Genomic DNA, 19,260 nt, shown 5'->3' on the forward strand with positions numbered 1-19,260 from the left:
TATCTGCGTGTTTGAATCCTCCCGAGAAAATTATTTGTTTAATCTTAGTAATAATATACTCCAACCAAGAATATTTTCTTAAAATAAGTATAAAAATTCTTAAATCAAGAAAATATTACTTGGTTGGAGTATATTTTTACTATGATTAGACAAATATTTACTCGGGAGGATTCAAACACGCAGATACTTAAAAACAGTATTTTTTTCTTTCAGTGTACGGACTGAAAAGGATAACTTAATTCTGTAAAATGTATCGTATAGTTCGTACGATAAGCTTTTATTTTCACTCTGTTACTTGCTTTTATTTACGATTTTTTTCTAACAGTTTGATGATCTCGAAAATTTCACGAAAAATCAAAAGAGCTTATTTTTGCAGCTTAGTCCTCTAATAACTTCTGAATGATAAGGCATAACTCATTTCCTTGAAGTTTATGTTGAAGCTTACAAAATAAGTATCACGGTAACAAATTTCTGCCTTGATATATTGATATACGGATAACGAAACATTCGTAATGATTAAAATGTTTTTGTAACGCTAACAAATTGTTGCGCCTAGCAATGGTTTGTAACTGCAACAAAACTGTTGTGTTACAGTAAAAAAAGTGAATTTATAGCATTAACAAAATTTTTGTATTCATTAGCTAAAATTACTTAGGATAACAAATGCCTGCTTTGGAATACGATGATGTTGTTACAATGAATATCATGTGTTCTCATAACGAATCGACTTCTTAATTACGACACAATTTAATTTGTTATTATAACAAATTGATTTGTTACCGTAAGCTAATCATGTTTGTGACTATAACAGAATTTTTCGTTATCCCGTCTTTTGTTATGAGGACGAAATTCTTTGTTTTCGTGATTAATTACACTATTTTAGTTTTATTTCTAATTGAGTAGTTCGTTTTTTATGAAGTTTCAAAAATTTTTGTATTTAAATAAGTTACTGCCTTTCCTTTCCGGGTAAAGTCGGATGGCTCTTTTTTTTTTGAATTAAGGAACTGGGCAGTGAATTGACTTTCCAACTTTAAAATTAAATACTTTAATTTTCTAATCGCTTGTAATTTTTTTTAGAACAAAATTTGAATATTTTTACTAAAAATTTTCTTTACGCTGCAAGAAAAAAATTTTTTTTCCAAAACGGTACCGCTTTGTTTTCCCGAACATTTACAGATTTTATGGTGTCCCATTTGACCTCGGATTTATTGTTTAATATAAGCAATTGCTTATAATTTAAATTATTATTTAACTTACCGCATTATCAAACAAATCCATAAACTTATTTTTGTTAAATTTATATTTTTTTCTCGAGAATGAAAAAAAAAAAACTAAAAAATAAAAGTACAATAAGTTAGCGGAAGGAGCTGGCTCTAACTCAGTAGTCCAGTTCGCGAGGGATTTACAAAGATAAAGCATAAAAAAAGTTTGAGCAAGTCATTTATAATCGTTAGACGTTGAGTTTCGGACCGATAAAAGCCTCAGCTTCTTTTATTCTTTCTTACTTTTATATTTTATTTTGTTTTTTTTTTACCCGCTTTTTTTCTTTCTTTCTCTGCCTACATCTCAGTCGCTTAGATTCCCGTCCGCTTCTTCCTTAATTCCGTTCCGCTGTCGAGGAAGTGAGAAAATCTTTGGGGTAATCATTAGATTGAGATGAGCTGAGCAGACTAGAGAGCGAGCAGTTTATGCTATGCTAGAGTTAAGACGAGCCACTGACGAGTCATCCACCTGCAATAGATATCCATAAGATTTAAATCTTTTTCCTCAGCTCTAACTAACTTAAGATTAATGACTTTTATTATCTACTATTCAATTGTATAATTTTAAATTAAATTTACTTCAAAGTTGTGCTGAAAAAAAATATTATTTTTATTCGTATAAGTTAATGTCTGAATTAATATTTATGTTTTTTTTTCTTGGAAATTTCATTTTTAATTCATCTAAAAAAAATAAAGATTTTCTTGATTGCTAATTACCGTTCGTAATTACCGTTAGTTAAATGCTCAATGATTTTCCACATTTTTTGCTCGTTGCTAGTTTTGGTAATAACTTTCATTTTATCTTAATGATAACAATAATTTTTTTTAATCCTCCTTAAAATTTTATTCACATCATTGTGGAGTTTTTATTATTTATTACAAACTTTCTATCGTAACTCAATGAATTAATTTCCTTTGTTAGTTTTTTATCTTTTGTTTACACAATTATCAATCGGGTGATAAAAAAGAAAATAAGTCAAGTGTGCGGGTGTTTATTGTCATACATGTATAAATATATGTATGTTATTGAAAAGAGTCATTTTTTGAAATTTTCAAGGTCAGTTGACTGGAAGAATTAATGATATTTTATTTTTCTAAAAAAGTTGACTGATAATTTTTAAAAAAATTGACCGAAGATTTAATTAAAAATTAATCCACCTGAGGGATGAGTAAATATTGATTTATCTAAAAGGATTAATTTCTAATTAGAAATTTTCCGTGACGATAGATTTTTCTTCTTTTACTTTTTTTTTTTTTATTTCAGATTTCGAACTAAAAAATATTTCGTCTGAAATTTTTTTTTAAATATTGACCCTTTTAAAAAAATTACTTATGAAATTAATTAATTATTTTAAAATCTAACCTTCACCAATTTTTAAATACTCAACACAAGTAAAATTTTCAAAAAATAATCGTCCGGATGTAAAAATAAATTTTTTAATTAATTTACACACAAACTCTACTCCAATAAATCCAACCCTTTTTTCAAAACTCTTTTCCCCAGTACTTAAAATAATTAATACTCTAACTAAAAAAATAATCACTGTTTTTTAAAATAAAAAAAACTTTTTTGTCTACACATAAATTAAATAATATGTAAATATATGACATGTAATTTTATAATAAATAAAAATGTCAAAATAGTACGTTGAACATGACCCCAACTATCATAAGTTCAAGTCCACAGTAGTGAGACAATAATAACAACAATAACAGTAATAATAATAATAATAACAATGTACTGTGAAATAAAAATGTGTGTGCTTAGACCGTAAAGAATGTATAAATTTCACACGGAGCCATGGAATAATATATATATATATATATATATATAAACTCGCGTGAGGAGTCGTTTTCATCTCCCACCCGTGGTGTATTTCTTCTCTTTTGTGATGACTGCTATTGCTCCTCCTCAGTATAACTATACAGTATATATTTATATATATATATAAGTACTTATATACTGTAGGTATGTATATACAGTACAGATAAGTAAAGAGAACGTAATGTAAGAGGCTACGGACAAGGATACAAGCCGCAGTCGGTCGAGGTAATTCTTAGGCCTCACAAGTTCAACTTCAACTAGTATTAAATGTTGTGTCATGTTATACAGAGTTTTCGTTAACTACAAATTTGATACATACAATTAAATAGATTTGAAAAAAAAAATTTTCTAATTAAACAAACATTTGTGTTAAAGTGCTCACAGTACTCGAGGATTTATAAAAATGCCGCCTTACTGGTAAATTTATTTTTTACTTTTTAAATTTAAATTATTGATAAATTTTTTTTGTCTTTTAAATAATAATGCGGACAGTGTAATGAAAGTTTGAGGGCAGTGTATGTGAAGAAGGAATTTTAGGACGGGAGTAAGGGACTTTTGGCATCACACGGATATGCAACAGGTGCGACATCGAGAGACGGCTCGTCCATCGGCAATGCATTTGAATAATTGGAACAAGCGGGTGACCGCGACCACTCTCACGATCCGACGCGTCCTCTCTTGTGGCTTATAGTTGCCAAACTAAACACTATTTTGCTCTATAGTCCGGTGTTCTATCTATCGCTAATCTAATATCACGCGAGACGCGATCTTTGTCACGGCATCCGCTGGCTGGGTCTTAAATGTAAATTTGTTTACTGCCAACTTCATTGATTAATTATTTTATGTACCTTGCACTCTTTATGAGTGCATATATTTATAAATGTCTATCTCATACATATAATTTATATATTATGTTTTATGACAGTTGTCGTTAGTTCTTGAGACTTTATTGATGATTGAGATAAAGTAATGTACTTATTTATTATTATTATTATTGTTATTGTTTTTTACTTTCACAAAATGTATTCTCATCAGTATTCACAACATAAACTTACATTCTTAAACTTGTGTAAATCGTGACTGCGAATTTTTATTATGTCTTTTGAGTAATTTAATTGTCATGTTATTTATATATTGGTTTCTTTAGAAATTTACACAAATATTATTATATTTATTTTAAATATTTTTATTAATTATTTAAATAAAAAAATTTAAAAAATATTAGTATGTTATTTTGCAGTAACATTTTTATTTTCATGCTTACTGTTCAAAATTATTTCGTAAACACTAAAAAAAAAAATTCTCCTTTCGTTTTAGCCCTTAGTTATAATTTCAAAAGGTCGCTCATAATTTTATGACATTTGCCGTTTGAAATACGGAAATAAATATTTTAGCTGCTGATATTTCGACGCCGCATAAAAAAGTTAAATTATTAATTTGTAGAGAATTTCGTGTGCTAAAACAAGTCTGAAGGCGCAAATCGATAAATTAAAAATTTATAAAGTTTCAGGGATTTTAAAATATAATTGTAATGACAAAAATAATTTAAATATTTTTAAAAAGTCTTAAAATTAATGCTGTACAAAAATAGAGCATTTGTATGATCGATAAGACAGGATGAATTTATTTTTAGCAATAAATGGAGTACAATATTTTTTTTTGTATTTATACGTCAAGTGGTATCAAATTATGAGCGACTGTTCAAAATTATAATTAAGGGCTGTAACGAGATAATTTTTTTCTATTAACTCTAAATGATTTTAAATAATAAACTCAAAAAATGTGGGTGTAAAATAACAATTTAGTATAAATGTATATCTATATAAATAAATGATCATTTATATATAAATCTGAGTTTTGTATATTTTGTGGATTTCAACCATATGTGATAATTGCCAGTGAGGGAGTTGAACAAATCTCTCTAGGGTGTCGTAAATCTTTGAGCCAAAAATACCATCGGTGAATTTGCTGGCAAACCAAATAATTTTTTACACAACATGAGCATCCCCTAGTCGGTTAGTTCTAACCATACGCAGGGATAAAAAACAATGTATGATAAAAATGAGCCTGAGAGAGAAAAGTAGCAAGGGAGAAATGGAGAACAAAATAAAAAAATAATTGATGATTGCCGTATCACCTTTCGAAAACTCTGTACGTGAAAACTGCACAAGTTATGTCTCTATATATATGGTCTGCAATATCCATCGGTACGTTGCACAGTCTGCGGCCCGTTCAATTTAGTACTAACTCTCATCCATTTTATTTTATTTTTTTTTTCCCTTAAAGATTTATCGAAATCGCTGGTCGGTGCCGCTGGACGCATGCTGCAACACAGTGGCTACACCTGCTTTTTACAATTTTTTTAGTGATGGTCATTGGGTAAACTAGCGATTGAAATATATATACATATATATATTTGCGTGGCATACAATACTCAAAGTTTACTATTGCTGATATAATGTAGAAGAAATAAATGAACAACAGAACGGAAATCTAAAATATGTCGTCAAAGTGCAAGTTTATTTCCTCATTTTTTATTTCAGTCTTTTGTATCTACTGTAATAGATATTTTCCGTCATTCTCTCTCTACTTTTATACTTGAACTGCTACTGCTACTGCTACTGCGACTGCTTCAACAGTAGCAGCAGGAACTGAACCTAGTATATGATGCTGCTGTGTTCAAAATATCTTTTCAAAAGTCACCCAACTGTAAAATCACATCTGTCTTCAATTCCATTTCATCTTTGTCTTTTTATTACTCATTTTCTTTATTCTCTTTTATTAAGTTTTAAATTTATTTTTATTATTTTTATCTTCAATACAAGATACAACATATGTGCAGATCTTCCATACGGACATTTCATCTAAAAATTTTATATCAACTTTTAAAGCTCCTTAAAACGATAAATTTTATTTTTGAAAATAATAATTATCCTGACATAGATTTTTTACCCATTCAATTATGAAAAATTCAGTTTAAAAAATATTACAAAATTTTATTTGATCATAAGCTTTAATTTGAAACTCCCATAAATTTTAATAAACATTTTTTCTCTTTAAAAAAAATTCCGATAAAATTTATAGTAAGTTTTTTCATAAAAATTCATGCTTTGTAAAAGTAATAAATAAATTTTAAAGAATTCAGACACAGACAACAATCTTATAACTGTTCCATTACGACCCCACTAATAATTAAGCAGAAAGAATGAATTGATTAAAGTAAAGATATAAAAATATAAATTCCCGTCTAATAGTTTAATGATTAAAATAAATTAGAGTACGAGATAAAAGTATATAATTGGTCTTTAAAAAAATGTGTACCGTGGTTTTGTGGGTATGTAGGTGAATAAAAGCTTAAAGTTAGCAGAAGTGATTCAAAAAAGTAAATAATGAAAAGACTACGAGCAGGGGGAATAGCTAATTGAATAGCTTGGGAAAATATGCCGGGGGAATATGTAACGTGAACGAAATGATACCCAACGTAAAATATTTTATTCCCCTGCCGTTCATTTACGAGCGGAAACATTATTAACCTGCCCTCTACTCCAAATACTTTTTTCATGCCACCTTAACTATGAAACAAATACAGAGCATAGCCTTACACAAGCACACAAATATAAACAGACATTAATGCATACATATATATATATATATATATATATTCTATCTATCTTCAGTATTTGCCCTCTTCTTGTTCCACCAATCCATTGTTTCAATCTTCATGGTTTTCTCATGGACGCAAACAGATTGTGTGGGAAGGTTCGCAGGAGTTTGAAGTTCAATCTTACAACCGAGGTCGAATGTTTGCCTGCGGCCTAATGTAACCAAGTGCTTGAGTAGAGTGGATAGGATACGATAGGATGGAGCTCAACCAGTCACTCTTCTCTCCCCTTTCGACGCTTTGTCTTGTCATCGAGACAATCTAACCCAATTCACGGAGATGTTTTGCAGTTTAGTTGTTACACTATATGTACTATATATATGTATACATATGTATACGACACATATATGTATATAGATATCTAATATCTATAGATTGTACATGTATATCGAGACAATTTAAATGATTAAACAAACACTTGTACATTATAGATAAAGACTCGTGTACAACCAACAACCATTAAGTGATTAATTTAGTAATTACTCAGACAGTAGTATTTAAACATGATTAATTCATCGCATCTAATGTATTCAACTCTCGAAGTGTTGGTTATTTTATAAACTCTTTGTTTAATCAAGTCGCAATATTTTTAATTTACTGTTCCATTGTTATCATTATTATCATCTGCACTCGTTAATCAAATTTATTTCGACGGCAATTTTTTTTTTATTATTTTTTTTAAACATCGATTATAAGCTTTCTCGTCACTGTAAAAAATCGGGAGTGAATTCGGAGTTATTATGGATTTTATTTAAATTCAAATTCACTCCGTCACTCGGAGTTCCGGAGTTCTAGAAAAAATCACTCTGATTACGTAGTTTGTTTTTTCAAAAAAGTGATTTCAGAGTGATCTAGATTTTTTTAAAACCTACATTTACTCAGAACCGGAGCTTCAATAGTAAAATAAACTTCCCTTCGGAGAGAATTTTACTCCAAGGGAATTAAATAAATACGCAGTCATCCGCCCGCCTTCACTCCGGATTTAATCCGCGTTTACTCCAAAAATTTTTTTTGAAAATTTATTTATTTGCACGGAAAAAAATTTACTGTTGCAGCATCAATAAATTTTTTTCCGTGTGGTTTTGTGAAAAAGTACTTTTCTGAAATCAGGCCATAATTTAAATTTGAACAAAAAAATTTCATGCAAATTTGAGGAGAGACTTGAACAGAAACGAAGACATAAATCTTTTCGGTTGAGTTTGAGTGAAAAATGATCATTTTTTATGTAATTCAAAGAAGTAAAATTGAAAAAAATTTTTAAGAACATTAGCCTTGAAGGATTTCAGAGAATCAAAATTTTTAATGTTCGGAATGGTTTTAACGTTTACCAAAAAATTTCATGTGTCGAAATTTTGTATTATTACGAATTTCAAATAAATTTATAACAGCAAGTGATTAATAAAATTCAAAAATATTGAAAATTACTTTGCAAGATTTTGTAAAATTGAGCTAAAAATTTTTGACTTCTAGAGGGTTATTTTTTTACTTCTGATAAGAAAAAAAATTATTGATATTTTTCAATTACTCCAATCTATATACATTAGATATTTTCAAATATCATATGGTTTTTTCTGTAGTAATTGTTAATGTCGACTATTATTAATAAATATTTTTTGTTTTTTGTTACAGTCGTAAAAATTCGATCGTCCTCAGAACGCAGTTATCAGTACGAGTACATACAATAATTGGTAAGTTTTATTTATTTACTAGTATTTATTTATCTTGACATTGATTGATTTGAAAAGTAAAGTAGATAAGATATATAAACGTTAACTTTCACACGATAATCGACAAACAAGAAACGTTTATTTGAACATCCTCAATTACAACAGTTGAGTTGAATCGATATTTAGCCTCACTCCCTTTACTTATTCGCGCTCTTGTTGAATATAATAATAGTAGTAGTGTTGGTATTGGTGCTGGTGCTGGTGCCGGTGCTGGTGATGGTGGTGTCGGGGTACTGGTACACCAGCGGTGGTACTGCTGGTTTACTGTGTAGCTCAGTACACTCAGTACTATACTACTCAATTCCTCCTCCGGACTGGCTGATATACAGTTCACCGAGGAGATTGCTCGATTAAGCAGCTGCGGCAGGAGGATCACTCGAGCATAACGGTACGTGTGTACGACGCAGATTGGCTCCCTTGTTCTCTCGACACTTGGACTGGACTTTTCATGCAGTTCCGTTTCATTCAACTACTGCTATATATAACCTTAACTAATACATATTTATATACATATATATTGGACGGAATTTGATTATTGAATATTAAATAATATTCAAATTTCACGGTATCAGGTATCTGATGCTATGCAAATCCGTTTATTTTTTTATGTCTCTATGTAGAGTAAGGCCAGCCAGTATTGCAATTTCCATTCAAAAAAATTATTTCATTTGCGGGCAAAATGGGAAAATTTTTAAATGGAGAAAGATTAGTTTATCCACGATTTAATTAAAATAAGAAATATAATTGCGAATTTGTTTAAAAAATAATCCGAGTTTGAAATTTAGTGTCGCGTATTTAACAATTGATGGGAGTTGAATTAACGCAATGTCATTATTTTGTTTGACCATTTTCAATCGATTTACTTTTTATCACTAGATAAATTTTATTCAACACGAAATTTATATTTAATTAATGGTACTTTCGGACCGACACTTAATTTATGTTAATTTGTTAAAGTAACGTATGAAAAGTGGTGACTTTACACTCGTCAAGGGTTAAAAATATTTTCTCTGTCTTCTTTACGCGAAAAGTACAACACTGGTTGTATATATGTATTATATATATAGCGTTTCAATGATATCGGCTGGATGTTGTCATAGAAAAAGTATGTGGATTATTCAAAAGATAATTTAATTTTAATAATTTGTCCGAATAATAACAGCAGGATACAATTAGCATTCAATAAAGAAAGTGACACTTAATTTTTATTTCATAAGCCGGTAACTCAAAATCCCAAACTAATTTCTTAAGTGTACACTATACTCAACATAATTACTCATTAAAATAAAAAAAATTATTAAATTATTTTTGATTTAATTAATTAGTTAATAGTTGTTCTTCATATATTAATATAAAGTATCGAAATAATGTTTTTAATATTAGTAAGATTTTTAAATTTATTTTTCCACGGGTCAAAATAACAAATAAAATTAAAAGATTAATATTCGACTTGTGTAACAGTTGACATTTTAAATACGATAAAATTCTCAATTGAATTGTAGATAAATTTTGTTCTAACGGTTGTTTTAAAACTACATAAAAATTATTGCAAACCGTTTTTCAACACGCGATTTGTGTTTGTGTTTGTTTGTTTGTTTTTTTTTTTTTTTTCACAAAATTTATTACCGTGTAAGACTTAACATACCCAATTTCGCTTGTCCCTCTTCTATTAATTAAAAATGAACACGATCTATGTTTATATTAAGAAAATTTATTAAAAGCTCTTTACATAAAGTATAATTTAATGGTAGATGTAGCAATAGTGAATTAAGGAACAAAATAAACCCAGAGGTTAAGAAAAAGTAAAAGTAAAAAAAGTATAAGCATTAGCAAGGGACTCAGTATTACTTCCAGGCCATGTCGCAGAAGAACATTTAATTTTCACGATAAGGAGATAACCTAGGGAAGATGCAGAGTGTATACTACTCCATCTAAACGTTCGAGATACGAATTAACCTGCTAGATTTCCCAAGATATTCATTGTTCACACGGTCTCAGTCCATGAGTATCTTGGGTCCTTGCTAAAAATTTATTAGTCACTTACGTAAATAAATAATTGAATCCATAAATTAATTACCGGTTTATAAAAAATAGTGGAATGTTAATTATTATTAGCGCATTTACTTTATAAAGTCAGAGGAAATATATAATGATAATAAAAGAAATTAATAAATTATCAGTTTATCGAAGTAATCATTGAATTTTCACTCGCCTATTTGCAATTTAAATATCCGCAATAAAATCCACGCACGCGAATCCCATTTAATTAATGTAAATATTCACTATACATACGTGTTGTTCACACGTCAATAGAAATAGAATAATTCCAATACTTTGACATTTTTTTTTCTTTTTTTATGTTGAAAGTCAAATATTCATTTAATTGTTCAATTAAAAATTTTTTACGTTTAATTACTAAATAAAACATTTCGTCATAATTTATGACAGAAAAAAAATTTTAAGTAATTAAAAAAAATTTTGATTAAAAAAATTAATTATGGAAAAATTTTATAATTACGGGCACGCAAAAATAAATGGAATGAGTAAAAAATTAGATGACTAAAAATAATTAATCAATCACCAAAAATTATTTGTCTATTAATTAAATTTTTTTTGTAATAAATTATTTAAATTTTGTTTGCTTATTAATTTCTATATATAATTACTGATAATTATTATTTTTACCGTTAGATAATTAAAGTATTTATCGTCTGAATAAATTTAAAAAAATGATAGATTGAAATTTTGTTCAACACTGAATAATATTCTATTATAAGACCTAATGAAAAATGTGATAATAATGACATGACGGATTTTAACACGTGGGTCAATGTGGTCAAGGGCTTCATTCTGAGCCTAAGGGCCTTACGACCGCTATTTAACAGCCGGTTCTCGACATATTTTTTTTTTATTCATTTTACCTCTACCCGTTCTCCAACCTTCTAATTACTATACTTTCTGTTGCTACATTATATATCACATATATATTTTATATTCTCATTCTCGATTGTTCATCGCAGACCACAAGAGTTTTTATTCACAAATAATCTATTCAGAAACCTAATAATAAATTAACTACTATTCTATTTATTTAATATACTTATTTATAAAACTTGTATCAAAGTTACTAAAGTTTATTTTTAAAGAATTTTTGGCTTTTATAAAAAAATCTATTCAAAAAATAAAAGATAATTTATTATTTATAAAAAAGCAAAAGATTTTTTTTAACTTCAGTTTTATTTATCTGCTTTCTACTTTTTAATTTTTTTCTTAATTTCAATGACCAGAAATATTTTTAAAATATCAAAAAACTAAAAAAAATTTTCAAATTTGGGACTAAATTTTTTTTTATAAAATCTGTAAGCCAAAGATTTTAAAACTTAGTTTAAAAAAAAAATCATGATCTCTGTTCAATTTTGAAAAGTTATCAAAATTTTATCGGAAAATTATTATACTCAAGTTAGCCGACGTCTAATAATTTTTGGAATTTATTAAAAAAATACACTTATGGTTTTTTGAATTTTCTACACGAGCATATTTTTAGAATTTTCTTTTTTAATTGATTTGTTGAAAAAAAAAATCCCAAAATTGTTAATTGGGTGCTAACTTCAGGATCATTTCAAATTTATTTATAAAAAAAATAGCGGAATAAAATTTTTCTAGTTATTTTATAATTTTATGAGGAAGTCTCTTTCAAGCTTTGAAATATCATTTTGTTCTTGTTTCTGTACACGGTAATACTAATAGTGTACACGGAGACTTTAGAGTAAATATGCCTCCACTAATTATAATAAATTGCCCTAAATTCTGGTAAACCTGAGACATGATTACTTAATATTTTTTGTTCCTAAGTATAACCCGCTTTCAGAGTAAAACATATTTTTTTATCGACTAAAAAATATAACAAAAAAATTTCCTTGTATTTTTTTTATGTCAAATGCCCATGGGCGGGATTACTCTAAATTGCGGGGTAAATTTTAGTGAAAAAAAAACTTCACTTATTTTTATAAAAATAGAAATCAAATTTTTTCATTACGATTTATAATTTTATTTTGAATTTAATCCTAATTTTGAAAGTTGATTCAACCAGTACAGGAATAAACGCAAAACTGAAAACTAATTTTAAATTATAGCAAAAAATAAAAAAAAAATTCTAGCTTTATTATTATTATTTAATTAAAATTTATAATTATATTTCATAATACAATTGTAAAGTTGTCGAGGTTATTGTAAAATATTAAATAACAACTAAAACGTTGGTAAATTTTCGTTATACTCTTATTCCCGGTCATATATTTATATATAACACTAAAAGTTATCTCTCTCACTCTCTTGTTAACTCAATTTATCTTCAGCCATTTCTGCATTATAACTTTGCTCTCTCCAAAATAATTTTGTTCGGATACTCTAAACAACCTCAAACTACCCTAAAGTACACTAAATAATTACCTAGAGAATCTTAATAGTCCTAAATAAATTACATTATAATAAACACCCCATTATGTCAAAAAATTTTCATAAAACTCTTAACCATCGCCATTAAACGAATAATAAATGCATTCATTCACTGTAAAAAATTTCGTTGTAAAAATGGACCCGGAAAACTTTACACGGCCGGGTAGTGTGAAATAACGTTGTAAAGTTCTTTCGGTTTAAATTTTCCATCCGTTAAGTTTTCCATTTCGTCCCAACGAAAAAAATTACATGGTGTTCTAGAATCTGTAGGGTATCCCCTTAAAAGCTAACTGAAAGTCAGAACTTGAAAAAATTTTTTTCCTATTATTTTTGTAATTTAAGTAAAAAATTCAAAAATGAAAAGCATTTTCTTTTGAATTAAAATGAAAGTGAAGTAAAAAAAAATCACATTCGACAATTATTAGATGTTTTCCACGATTTTGGACAAAATAAAATTTTTTTCTTTGGAACTACCCCGTTTAATCAATTATTTATTTAAAAAACGAGTGGGCCACCTCAAAATGTAGAGTAAAAAAATTTTTTTTTTTTATAAGGTACAAATTCTACCCCCATGCTAAGAAAAACAAAAAAAAAGTTTTTTTTCAACCCACCCTATTATACATTTATACGTTTGGCGATGGAAAAATTTAAAAATCACACCGCCTAAATTTTAAACCGAATTTGGTGTAATTTTCGCACCAAAATTTTTACACCGAGACATTTACACTACACCGGGTCCTAAAAAATTTTTACAGTGTTGTAAATAAAATTTCGGAGTGATCGCGGATTGAATCTGGAGTGAATGCGTAAGGGATGACTGTGTATTTATTTAATCCCCTTAGAGTGAAATTCACTTCGAAGGGGAAGTTTATTTTAATATTGAAACTTCGGTTCGAAGTGAATGTAAATTTTTAAAAAATTTAGATCACTCCGAAATCACTCCGTTGTAAAAACAAACTCCGTATAGGAAGTGATTTTTTTTAAAACTCCATGACGGAGTGAATTTGAATTGAAATAAAATTCGTTATCACTCCCGATTTTTCACAGTGCATTTACTCCCTTCCCCTTAAAATTTATTTACTTTGATATAATTAGATCTACGGCAATCAAATTTTTTAAATTCTATACAAATCTTAAATCAAAAATTTTTTTCATCAAATTTTAAGCTTTCTGTTACTTTGAACTTTGATCTATATAGATCTGTACATATCTTTATAGATCTTAATAATAATCATGTAAATAAAGTCCGGGATTAATACCGTAGATATTTTTAGAATTTTTTTTTCGCTTTAGTCAGCTCAAAAAATAATTATTTAACGATTTTTATTTAAATAGCTCATGCGTATAAAGTGAAAGAATAAAAACGGTAAACCCCAAAAAATTTCAGTATGCAAAAACTCGATCACATTTAATTAATGTCATGCTTATACCCGTTCGCTAATTGCACCGCGTCAGCGACTTTTAATGTAAATAAACGAGTGAATGTAATGAACGTCAAACAATTCGAGTGGCATATATTACTGATTTCATTTATATACATATATATAATCTATATACATATTTTTTTATTTTAAATTTGAAATGTAGAGTTGGAATTGATAATTAACAAAATTGACTCCTACCTCTATTTCTTTTTAATATATTTCAGTACTTCCATTTAAAAAATATACGTTAACTTCATATATATAATTAACAATTTAAAAATATCTACACATATTTTAATTAATTAGTTTTTTAATCAGTATTCATCTTTTCCATTTATTAAATAAATTGTTAGATATTCCAGTACAAAAATATAAATCAATGTGAATTTAATTAAATTATAAATTAATTAAATTTAAAAAAAGAAATATTTGATAATAATAATATTTTGAGATTATAAAATATTTTAACTGATACAATTATTAAAGAAGGTTATAAATTTTTTTTGTTAATAAGATAAAAATTCTCGTTTAACGATATTAAAATTCTAGGCACGTAATATTTGACCCTCAGAATACAGCGTAACTTTAAAATTAACTGGAATACCAAAGGTTGGAAAATTTATCGACTGACGATGGATCTTGGAATAATTCATTTAAGTTTTATGGCAATTTACAACAAATTATCGTATCATTTTTTGTATCCCATCAGGAAAAATTATTTGTTTTTAGCGGCAGTAGAAAGTTCTAATATTTATATAAAATAATAATAATAATAATTTATTTAAATTGGCCCATAGCTATTCAATTTGCACATAAAATTATCACAGATAAGTCCAATCAACTTACAGATTCATATTTGTACATCAATATTTTCTCTAATACATCATACCAGCAATCGTTTAAACCTACAAACAGTAACTTGATTATGGATTTCATCTGGTAGATTGTTGTACCAGTTAAAACCTACATAAATTATCGACTTTTCAGCCGATTTCGTTCTAGTATTGGTCACGTTTATCAAGTTACTATTTCTGGTTTTGTAAAAACTTCTATCTGAGTCAATCCTAACTCGTTCACACAAATATTGTAGCGAAAAGCCATTTGCCATTTTAAATACCAGAATAGGGGAGAGTGGGGCAGAGCGGCCCCCCTAAGCCAATTATTACTTTTTGTGGCTTTCAACCATAAAATCATTTTACTTTTGTCCTATGCCGAATAAATTTATGGACGTTTTGCCAAAATTTTGAAAAAAAAAAAATTGTTTTTTGTGGGGCAGAGCGGCCCCCTCCAAAAAATGATAAAAAAATTTTTTTTTTTCGTTTTTTTTTGTTTTTAAATTGTTTTCATCATTAAGAATGTATTTCTTTTTCTTGACAACTATTTTTGGTTTTATATTACTCGAAAAAAATTTTTTAAGGTGTAATAAATCGTTCGCTCTCGATTACCTTAATTACTAATTGTTATTTAATAAAAAAAAAACAATTCTATAGTTTTACTTTATTTCAAAAATTTATCAACTAAAAAAAAAAATTTAATTTTTATAAATTTTTAGTGACCAAATTTGCCTCTTACATAGAGAAGCGGCCGAAAAATATGAAAAAATAATTTTTTCGGAAGTTTCAGCTGATCCATTTAGCCCCAGGTGTTATGCGTAGGGCTAGAAATGTGGAATTATAATAATTTTTTTTTAATTTGGCGATAAAAATCTGAAAAAATCACTTTTTCAAAATTTTGGGCTTGTTCATTTTGCCCCAAATGTCATGCGTAGGGGTAAAAATGCGCGAACATATCGGATTTATAGTAATTAGTCGAAAAAAAACAACTTTTTTTTTATCAAAATTTTAGGGGGGCCGCTCCGCCCCACCCTCCCCTACATGTATTATAAGTCAGTCTTTGTTTTATAGATAGCCAATTAAGTGTGCTCAACATATCATTTATTGGTGTGTATTCATTAACGCTTAAAACAATGCGCATAGCTCGGTTCTGTAGTTTTTGTAAAATTTCTAATTTTTGATTGCCGTAATTTGTCATAATCGAGATGCAGTAATCTAAATGCGGTCCAACTAAGCTTTTATATAATAATAATAATAATGATAATAATAATAATAATGATAATAACAATAATAATAATAATAATAATAACGAAGGAAAGTAACATTAAAACATGGCTAAATAAAATGAATATTTATTTTAATTTTACCATTAAAAGACATCTGCTCACAAGACATCTGAATAATTATTGTAATAAACGGTTTGTTTTGTTTTTACAGAGAAATTGTTGAACAGCGAAGGCCGTGAACTGAGACGTGCACTCTTCTCTCTCAAGCAGATCTTTCAGGTGAGTTTCACTGCGGCTATTTTTAAACGCGACTTGTTCTTTACTCTCGCCCCCACGTCTCATATGTTATCTCTTTCTTTCAAGTCCCTTTTATATATATAGACGCACACATATACACCCACTTGTACAAAGTCTTTATAACGTTATCTATACAACAGTACTTTAACTCTCTCCATATACTCTTTAGCATCCTCGTCTCTCATCCCACCGTCTCTCATATTTTTTATTCTTCATCCAGCTTTTCTTCTCCTCATTCGCTTAGCTGGTTTGCCCGAGTAAATATTTGTGAGGCGACAGCACGACCATTTTCTTTTGCATTCTACCGTCATCCGTTTTGTTTCCCATCCAATGAATGTAAAAAAAAACTTTTTCTTCTTTTTTGTTATTACTGTTATCTCATATAATAAGAATTTAAAACTTATATTTTAAAAAGTAATTAATAAAAAACAAAGAGGGTTTAACTGTACCAAGGATTTTTTAATTTATTGTTAAATTGGAAAGAGTTTTTAAATTTTACTCGTTAACGATATTGAGAGAAGCTATGTAATGTAATTGTAAATTAATATCTTAAGCAATTAATAGTTGATAACGTAATATCCAATTCTCGGTAGAATCTCACGGGACATGTCCAATGTTAACATTTAATCTGACGCCTTAATCCGCGATTTAATCGAATTTTCGCGGGTTCGACGTACCGCCTGAAATTCCAATACTACTACTATACAGTACAACCTATAATAATCCGACATATATATATATATATATATATACATATAATAGTACTATATAGTTAAGGGAAGAAAGGGAATTGTAGAGAAAGCTGACGAGTACGGATTTGGTGAGATCGAATCGATGGATTTCTGAGTATAGTATTGTACAATATATATATATATATATGTGGGGGTGGTTAAGTTGGTAGAATTGGAAGATGGGTGGAGAAGAACAGGAGTTCTCCATCTCGAATGCTTGTAGAATTTCGTGATTTTCTCAACAATTCGTGCGGCTATCCCGAGTAAAGAGAAAGAGAATACCAATATTATAAAGTTCAACTACAATTCTTGAGCTTCAATTATGTCATTTTTTTTTTTATTTCTTGCCCCTCGTTTTCTCATCGTTTATTTATTTACATTCTGTGAGTTTTTATCCGCCATTTACCAATTTTGACTTTTATTTCTATTTTTTTTTTTTTTTTTTATTCTTAACTGTATCGCTTATGAAGCAATGAAAAAAGTCAAGTTAATAATCAGGGCAAGTAATGGTATTATTTTACCGTTATTTTTTAATGGGCATCGATACTTAAATTTCGTTACCGCGTAACCTACATTTCAAAATTTTACCCGGGTCTCAAATTTTTAAATGAAGTCAATTAAATCTGACACAATAATAAAAAAAAACTGATATTTTAAGTTTGCTTCAAAGTATTTAGTAATTTAAGATATTAACTGTCATATTTAAATCATTAAGGGAAGGACTGGGTAGAATTGGCCATCGAAAATTAATATCTACTAATATCACAATTATTTTTAAAACCACCCCTTTAAGTCTATCCTCTAAAAAAATTTAATTTTAAATTTAATTTTTTTTTAAATTAAAATTTCTGTATTCGCATTTTATATCAGCAATCTCTAATTATTGATCGCTTATACTAAAATAATAATTTCCAATCTCTTTAAATCATCTTGAATGTTTAAGTCCTTTCAATACAACCTATTGAATAATTATCTTAATTACACAACAAAAAAAATATTTTTAAAACAACTTGTTGTTATTTTTTTTATTACAGGAGGATAAAGATCTAGTGCACGAGTTTGTACAAAATGACGGACTGGCATGTCTCATCAAGGTCGGCAACGAAGCAGACCAGAATTACCAGAATTATATACTCCGAGGTGAATACATTTATTGCAATATACTCTTAAAATTTAATATGTATTTATATACAATATTTACATACAGTTAATGCACCCTACGTAAGACGTTTTATCGCCCGTCATACCATTAAATTTGTCTATACGGAACAGTACCTAGTTTATGCTTTAGAAGCATTTATTGGTTATTTGCCACGTGCAATTTCACCAGTTGAGCAACTATTAATTAAATTAAATAGTCCATCTCAAAGTTCACCAGCTCCTCGATCTTAGTCACAATTTCGGGTAAATCACTCCCAAGTTATAGATCCAGACTTAAGTGTATAAGCTTATTATCGGCTAGGAGATTCAAAGCCAACCATTTACGATCACTGGTTCAGTTCGGTTCGGTTCTTCCCAAGTCAACTCATCCGACCTCTCTACGAGTTTCGTTCCTCGTAATTATAATTATAATCAATCTTGCTAATGGGATCATTTGAATTCCGTCCTATCTGACGTTTATGATTATTAATAAAACCTAGAGGTTTAAATCCGTTTTTTGAATTTTTTCGCATTCATTTTGAATTTTTTCAATGAGATTTCATAAAATCCTTATAATTTCCTTTGGTCATGGCGCAACTTTCAATAAAATTTTGCCATAGGTTTTAATTCGTCGGGTCGATTCCAAAAATACTATTTTTGGTTCAAAAGTTCGTACATA

At 28.3% G+C, this 19,260-nt stretch overlaps 1 protein-coding gene across 6 annotated transcripts in view; it reads left to right on the forward strand.

The window, feature by feature from the left end:
- Positions 1-19,260, forward strand: part of LOC130664063 (FH1/FH2 domain-containing protein 3) — a 179,971-nt gene that overhangs the window by 126,660 nt on the left and 34,051 nt on the right. For all 6 annotated transcript variants that reach the window (XR_008989292.1, XR_008989293.1, XR_008989295.1 and 3 more), the window contains 3 exons: positions 8,378-8,436; positions 16,625-16,692; positions 18,476-18,581. Coding sequence is in view for 3 of the 6 variants with exons in the window: in XM_057463758.1 (XP_057319741.1) it covers positions 8,378-8,436; positions 16,625-16,692; positions 18,476-18,581 (233 nt within the window). In the remaining 3 variants the exon portion in view is untranslated. The remainder of the gene's footprint in view (positions 1-8,377; positions 8,437-16,624; positions 16,693-18,475; positions 18,582-19,260) is intronic.

This window comes from Microplitis mediator, chromosome 1 (genome assembly GCF_029852145.1).
Source record: "Microplitis mediator isolate UGA2020A chromosome 1, iyMicMedi2.1, whole genome shotgun sequence".
Taxonomy (NCBI): domain Eukaryota; kingdom Metazoa; phylum Arthropoda; class Insecta; order Hymenoptera; family Braconidae; genus Microplitis; species Microplitis mediator.